Source organism: Fistularia commersonii, chromosome 4, assembly GCF_037954325.1.
Source record: "Fistularia commersonii isolate RoL2024-O1a breed Wild chromosome 4, RoL_Fcom_v1.0, whole genome shotgun sequence".
Taxonomy (NCBI): Eukaryota; Metazoa; Chordata; class Actinopteri; order Syngnathiformes; family Fistulariidae; genus Fistularia; species Fistularia commersonii.
The window spans coordinates 16,990,488-16,998,790 of record NC_141287.1 but is presented as its reverse complement, the minus strand read 5'-3'; the positions used below and the strand labels follow the sequence as shown (position 1 = coordinate 16,998,790).

The window sequence follows — 8,303 nt, the reverse complement described above, 5'->3', positions numbered from 1 at the left end:
TTATTAATATGTCTGCATACTGGTGGAGAAATACATTAACTACACAAACAACACTTTTGTAATGTAATACAGGTTTTTTAACAAGAGCTGAGGCATTCACAACACATTTGTTTTGCTGCTTGCTGCATATTTTTCGTTTTTGTTCCATTATGCAAAATATTCTTGTGTTTAGCCTGAAAGGATAGAATGAAGTATGAAGAATGATTTTGTCACTATTCACAGGTTGGCAGTCGTAAGCCCGGATAAGCCCTCATAAATATTGCTGAGTTCATAAATAACATTTCTTGTGGCAAATATATTGCAAAGTTTAGCACATTCCTATCCCAAATCCCCTCCTGTGAGTGGGTATGTTACTCCACCCTAGCAGCATGTCATTTCTTTTCAAATCAATTTGTACATTAGCTTGACTCACACAAACAAGCGCACTGAAGAGGCGCAGACAAATGTGTTCAAGAGTAAAAACTTTTATCCTGGATTAATGTATGATGCCAGTTCTTGAGGTAAGCACGCATAGATCCCAGGTCAATTATTTATTCAACCAGTGTTACACATTTACATACACAGAGTCAGGCAGTAGCCCAGCATGGCAGGGTCCAGGAACAGCAAGACAAAGAACAGAATTAGAGCTTTAAAGACAGAGACATATGTCTCAGAGAAACCATGGGAAGTCATACGTGATTTCCAGACGGGACATAGCATCCTAGTGTCCACCGTGAAAGGAATACAAATATATCCGGATGGTTCGAGTCGATGCCATATATGTTTTTGCTTTCTTGATGTAAACAAATAGTAAAGGTTTCTCCCTTGGTGAAGGCTTACCGTCATATGCTGTCTTCACACTGCTTGACACATCTCTTCAAGCTTACATAATGCAGATCTGCCCTAATTTCCCTCTCCCCAGCAAAACCAGGATATTCAAGCAGCTAAGCATCATAACACCACCAATCTGAAGCATAGATGACTCAAAGGTAATCCACAAAGGTTTGTTGTGTTATTAAAATATTCAGATTCTTTGTTAGAAAAGTGCAAGAACCCCCTGATCCAACATTTTGATTTATTCATCTGTGTCTTCTTTTTAACATTTTAGGATAATCTAGAGAAATCACATCTCTCAAAAGGCTGAATTGCAAGTAAGTTAACACTCTGTCGACATAGTACCTCTCCATCTAGAATCTTTTATTTCTGTGTCAGGTAATTGGATGTTTCCATGGATACTGAGCTTGCAGAAAACTGTAAAGTCTGCTACGGATACAGTTTCTTTGCAAGCGTCTGCATGCACGCAACCTGCATTTGTTTATTTTGTACTGCTACAGTAAGGTCACAGCTCCTCAGTTTTGTGGTAAACAATTCAAACGACAAATGTCTCCTTTCTATGGTAAGCTCACGATAAAATCTTTTTTTCAGATATGGGAAAGTATCTTAAAAATTCAGACTCTGCACATTTTGTAATACACCCCTTGGCCTGCACAGCTCATGTTCAGCTGTTTGGACGCTGGAGGCATCAGATAATCATTTCATTTATACATGGGAGAAATGATCATTTAAGTTCTTAGTCAAAATGTCTTTGGGTGATCCTGAGTAAAACTAAGGCATCTAAAGTACAAACTATGCCAGCTCGATGTTGCTTATGTAACAAATCCCGACTCGTTATTTCCCATTTGTCTGATTGAGACCATGACAACTGCCTGATCTGAACATGTGAGTTGGATATTGTAATTTCAATAATGTCCAGAAAATGCCACGGGGGTTTTGCAACATTTATGTGCACCGTGGTATTTAGACCTAAAATATAAACCAACGTTTATACACTGAGGGGAACACAGAAAAAGGGTGTATCAAATGAATGCATGTTTTTTTTTTATTTATTTGTCAACTAACAACTTAAGAAACAGCACATTGTAAGATATATTTACCTCCCATTTCCATGTACCACATTTTTGAAATAAGAGACCCATGCATGTATGCATGGAGTTGCTGATGAAGTGATTTATTTACAAATCATATGTTGACAAAAATATCACTGGTTCATATAAAAAAAGAAAAGAAATGCCATAATTGTAATTTGAAGAGACACTAACTGGATTAATTTTTTTGCAGATGTAACATTGTACACATACACAGAGCAGTCACATTTCATTTGAAGATATTTTTGAATTGTTAGTCTTTTGTGACAAACAATCTGCTTTTGCACATCAATTACAAAAATCTCAGAAATGTATATTTGTTATATACAGTAAATGGCATGTTTGTATTACACAGCTTCATCAGCGAGCATCTATTCTTCTGCCTGCATCTGGCTTGATTCTACACTTTTTCTTTCTTTTTTCAAAAAACATGATTTAAACCAATTTCAAAACGGAAGTATGAACTCAGATGTCATCTACATTGAACATGAAATAAAGAAATGCAAAGGGTTTGCAAGTTTTGCAGGAGTTCCATTTTGTGATTGCTAAGTCTACATGAGCATTAGCTTTTATGCTTTCCATTTATTAAAATATTATGAACGTTCAAAGTCGAGAGTAGATATGATCACTAGATGACTCAGAACAAATTAAAAGGCAACAACCCAAGACTGATTAACAACATGACTAATGCTGTGGTGTAATGTGTGGTGACAAACAGACAAAGTCCAGAGACAGCACATCCTCTAATTAGTAAAGTAAAGATGACAGGTTAAGTGCATAATACTGCATATGGTGTGTATTTAATCTCTGTATTAATCTCTTAGGGAATGTCATTTTTGTTGACTTATACTATTGACCCAGAAATCAGTCAGATTGCGTTACAACTTGATGTTTACTTGGAGCACAAAACACTTTTATGCACAAAGCTTACGCTCCCCATTCATCTACTTTGTACATTTGTTGTGCGTATTCATCTAAAAGCGAAAAGTTCAGCAGACTTACATGTTTCTTTCATTACCCATCAAGCCCTTCTACTACAGAGTCAAAAGGGATTGCGAATTGCATTCATATTGCCACATTTCACAAGACTCATACCGATAAGACAAACAATGTGACAGTTCATTGGAAAACAATCTAATCGACTCAGTTTTTCTGTTAATGTAGGTTTATTAAAAACAAAATGTATTTCAAATAGAGAAATGATTCAGTATCGATGAGAATGTATGAAGCACTACATATTCTCTTTACGAGATTTGGCTTGTGACTAATGGTGTGGGTGATTGTCGAAGTATACTCTACATTTATGCATCGTGCAAGATTCTACTATATTTAATATTTTTCTTTTGTGTATGCGGTATTCAAACATTACATGATGGCTGTGTGTTACCTTATTGTGCATTTCAGAAAGTGACATCATTGTTGATCCTTAAAAGTCAATAGTGCAATTTTTAGTAAAACAAAACAAATCAAAAAGATACAAAGAAATAAACGAAATGCACATAAAAATAAAAGATATAAAAATTTGCGGTCATATAAAACATATATGAGCCTGAGCCCGAGACATTTTCAAGACTTACAGCTAAAAATATATAATGGCAATTTGATTTGTTGTACTTTCGCAAATGCACTTGAAAACGTTGCAACTTGCAGGACCATATTTGTAGGCTTATGCTATAGAAAAGGTACAGGATAGTTCTTGATGTAACGTTCTTGGGGTCACAGTTTGTGCTGTGGCTCAGATAAATAAATGTCTTATTGCAATTAACTGATTATTAATACACGTGAGTTCTGACACGCATGTATTTATGGCATATGGTATAGATCCAAAGTTAAACCGCGCTGTCTTTCTGTCACAATATGTGGATAAGCTGAATTCTTTAAGAAGGACATTTCTGACTTTTTTTTATAATACATCAATCGGATCAAGAGAATGTATCAGGTCACTGCATTCCACAGGTGCTCTAAATAGTCTTTCAAAGGAAGCTTTGAGGGAATACCACAGATTCTGATGCACTATCCCTGAAGCAAGAGTCCAGTGTATTTTTAAGACGCGTCAATCATCCTTGTCCACTTCACAAACAAGAGAGGACAGATTTATTGCCCCAATAGTAATTTTCTTTAAAACATGACTGAACATTAGAATAGGTTTAGATCATTTCCACATTTGATCATTGCTGTGCTGTGCCTTGCTGGCAGAACGTTAATGTGCCCAGACTGATTTTAAACTGTGACGCAATAGCCTTTAAAACTGGTCTCCATACATACGCGCAGCTCACGGGGGCAGATACATTTCCTCGTGTGTTGTATTCAATTAAGCACAATGATTTTCTCTAACTTTCCAAATATAGAACTGGTATTCATCCATAAATCTGCGTCAAAAACCTGCTTATTTTCAGATAAGACCATATCATCTTAATGTTTTATTACCCTTAATGAAATATGGCTAATTTGAGAGTAAAGCTCTCATTATGGCCATTTAAACAGCTCTAGGGTGTATAAGGATGAGTCACAAAGACCCAGAATCTCTGGTTGCCTCTTCATATTTACACATTTAATCCAAACACCACAGGGATATAGTTTTGAGTGATGCTTTAAAAGCATACTTCTCCCCTGTATTATTCAATAATGCAAAGCAGATTCAGACAAAAGCATAATGTAGCTCACTATAAACTGTGTTGAAACTGCAACGAAGTCGGGGGATTTTTTTGTAAAAGATAATCTGATTCCTGATTAAAGAGGATTCACGGGATCATTGCGTCCAACGAAGTTATCTAAAACTGTGTGTATGTCGTTCTTTTTTCCAGAACCTCAAGGTAATCTGGATCTAAGTGGAGCTTTGCTTTCAGTTCCCAGTATTCGCTCCTATTTGGCTCCACATAAACAGTACTTGGCGCTGCACAATAGAGTATAGTCTGTTGTATTCTCTCCGGGTGCACGTACTGGTGTCTTGCATCTAAGTCTGCGGCGAACGGACTCGATGCATGTGCTCCATGTCCTCCGTGTCTGCACGGTAGCGTATTGCTGTTGTAGTGTGTAGTCTGGTCAGGCTCAAGGACTTCTCTGTAGAAACGCTGATCATCTTGGTGAGGAGGAGAGGGCTTATTGAGAGGCTCCGGAGTAGTGGCACTGTACTCTGAGCTTATTACATTACTGGCTGCTTCTTCATCTGAGTTACCCAGAAATGGGCCGCTCAACTCATCAAAGTCCCTGAATCCATCCACCGATTTGCTGTCGGTCAAGGTGCGGGCAACAGTTCTGCATGAAGATTCCGCGGGAGGCGGAATATATTCATAAACGTGTCCGGCGGATGTTCGGACTTTGGGAATGGATCCCTTTTTGTACAGGCCGTATTCCATGTTGAGAGAGCTAATGCAAGCATTCATGGAGTTATTCTGCTCATTCTGACTCTTTTGATGTCTCTTTTTCATGGCCACAAACAATCCCGCGGCAACAAACACAGAAACAATGAACATGAGCAGAAGGGCAAGGATCATCACAGATAGCGGGATGGCACTGTATTGTGTGTCGGAATCCAGGGATGTTTCTATGGTGATAGTGCTGCCAGGGAAGGACTCTTCCGAGGGTGGGATCACAGACGTAAGTACATCAGAGTTATTAGGGCAGAAATTAGCTGTCTTGATGTATCTCATATCCTCTCCAGCCAACCTCTTAGGCGAGCCACATATGACATTGTTAACCACCGTGCCTGTGCTGAGCTGCTCCAGCCACATCTTCAACTCTAGAATGCTACAAGAGCAATCCCAGGGATTCTCAAACAAATCAACTTGCACCAAAGCTGTGAGCTGATCCAGCACGCCACTGACGGGAACATGTCGTAGATGGTTGCTGCGAAGATTTAGCCTGGCTAAAGTAAGGCCATTGAACGTTCCCGCCGGTAAAGTTTTCAAGAGGTTATTATTCAGAAATAGAAGCTGAAGTTTGGGTACATGCTGGAAGGTGTCCGAAGCCACTTCTTTAATTATATTGTATTCTAAATACAAGAACTGAAGACTTTCCAGCCCATAAAACATATCAGATGTAAGCTGATCGATTAAATTACCATTCAGGTAAAGTCTTCTTAAATGAGTCAAATCCCCAAATGCTCGGTCATGAATACGAGCGATCCGATTGTTACCGAGGTGAAGCAAATCCAATCCAGTCGCTTCGATAAAATCGGACCGACGAACCAAAGGGATGTAATTCCCCGTGAGATACATCTTTTTGGGGTTGTAGGGTTTGGGATTCAGGTCGGAGATGTGCTCGATCTTTCGCTCTTGGCAATTCACGTTCAGGCCGAGATCTGAAATCTGAAGGTTACAGGTGCAGGCAGTTGGGCAATCTAAAGGCACCGGGGATTTGGTTTGATATGAAATAATTTGGCCGTAATTCTGTGGTTTATTAGATGGGATGCGAGAAGTGGGTCTTGATTTTAATTTGCCTGACTGCCGTGGGCCCTTGGTGGGCCTCGATGAAGAGCGTGCGATTCCCGATGATGTGAAGGAGGCTGTCACAAGAGCCGGTGTACTCCGATAGTACGCATCGGTGCTCAAATGTGGCAGAGGTGGCATTTCATATTCAGCGATGGCTCTCCTTGGGCACAACTCTTGTTTCGAGACCTCATCGAGATCTCTCCCGTGGAGACGGAAAGGAAACTCGCAAACGACGTCGCCGACCAAAGCCGTATATGATATGCTCTCGAGCCATGTTTTCAGCGCGATCAGCTCGCAGGAGCAGTTCCACGGATTCTCCTCCAGCTGTAACTCCACCACGTTGTTCATGTGCTCCAGCAGACCTGAGTAGGGGAGCAATTTCAGTTGATTCCCTCTTAAGTCCAAATGAGTCAGTGGTACATACTGGAAAATGTTTACAGGCAGAGCGGATATTAAATTGTCGTTCAGAATCAGGACCTCCAGATGCCGAAGTCTGCCGAAGGCATTTGGTGCCACTTGAGTGATGTAGTTGTAATCGATCTGTAGATATTCCAGACTTTCCAGGCCCCAGAAAAACTCTTCCTTCAAGGCGTCGATTTTGTTATTGTTCAGATGTAATCGTTTTAATCCTTGGAGTCCAGTGAAAGCCCCCGCTTCAACCACGGATATGTCGTTATTTCCAAGATGTAAAATTGTAAGTCCATTGTATTCAACGAAATCATTGGCGGAGAGCTTCTTCAAAAAATTCCCCGTCAGCAGCAGATGATATTGAGAGAAGTACGCCGGGCTTATGTCTGCGATATTTGCAATTCCTCTGTTTTCACAGCCCACCGTGAGTATCCCCTCTTTCTCATCGCAGGCACACAGTCGTTGACATATTTCTCCATAACTACCAAACATCTCCACAGTACATACTGACGTTGCACTCAACAAAACACAAGAAATCCAAAGATGCATTTTCCTGCAAATGATCGCCGAGCTCACGGTCCTGCTAAGGAATCCTCAATGTCATCTAGAAACAAAAGACACACATGATGACGTGAGACAGACAGGCTGGATGTAAACCAACTTCCACACATCCAGATGTAGCCCGCGAGAGTCGAAGCCTCATTTGCTATCAGAGGTAACTTCTGGCTGTGTGGCTCCTGATTTAAGATGGCTCAAACAAAGCGGGCTGGAATGCAACTCCTGTAGGCTATGCAAAATAGAAAAACCAAGGTCAAAGCAACACTTGAGCCTAAAACAATGGTCCAATTCCGCAGTGAGGCGAAGCCACCTCGCATTTGTTTACGGAGATGTAGAAATGGAAATTTAACAGTTTTGCATTTGATGGCATGCAAATTAGAAATGTGTGGAAGAGAAGACGTGAAGCTACGTTTGATTTTCCTCTAACTCCCAGAAATACATACCTCACGCAACATTGATGTGGAGATGTAGGCTCGTTAGGTTTCACGGCGCATCTTTTTATGTTTAATCCGTCAGAGAGAAACGTGTGGGAGTGGGAGCGGGAGTGGGAACGGGGGGATGGAGGGGGGGAAAGAGAGCCATTCAATTGGCGCGTTTCGTCGTTGGTGAAGCCCAGAAGAGGACGGAAAGCGCTGATCGACCACAACTGTCAAACGCTTCTCTTTTGCAGAGCCGTGCAGAAAGAGACAGCGCTGTGCCTGGTAACAAAGTTGCCCTCTCTCTCCCTCCCTCTCTCTCTCTCTCTCTCTCTCTCTCTCTCGGTCTCTATCTCTCTCCCTCCCCGGTGGACGGTGACGCGCACGGTGGTCGAGTCGAAGGGTTGGGGTTGGAGGAGGGGGGGCATGTCAAGTCATTTCATGCACAAAGAATCAGCTCACTGGAGCATCATCACACCGGGATCTAAAATATGCTGACCTACCTACGGAACGATGTCCCCGAAATTTATGAATCATTTACCGGACCGTGCGCGTTTCGACCGTGTTTATTTATTTTAACCGCTCAT

General features: G+C 41.0%; 1 protein-coding gene across 1 annotated transcript; it reads right to left on the bottom strand.

The window, feature by feature from the left end:
* Positions 1–519: 519 nt before the first annotated feature.
* Positions 520–7,940, bottom strand: slitrk5b (SLIT and NTRK-like family, member 5b). Its single transcript, XM_086145638.1, has 2 exons — positions 7,744–7,940; positions 520–7,346 (listed from the first exon to the last, which is right to left on the bottom strand). The coding sequence occupies exon 2, from the start codon at positions 7,289–7,291 to the stop codon at positions 4,676–4,678; it is 2,616 nt and encodes an 871-aa protein (XP_086001764.1). The 5' UTR covers positions 7,292–7,346; positions 7,744–7,940; the 3' UTR covers positions 520–4,675.
* Positions 7,941–8,303: the final 363 nt, after the last annotated feature.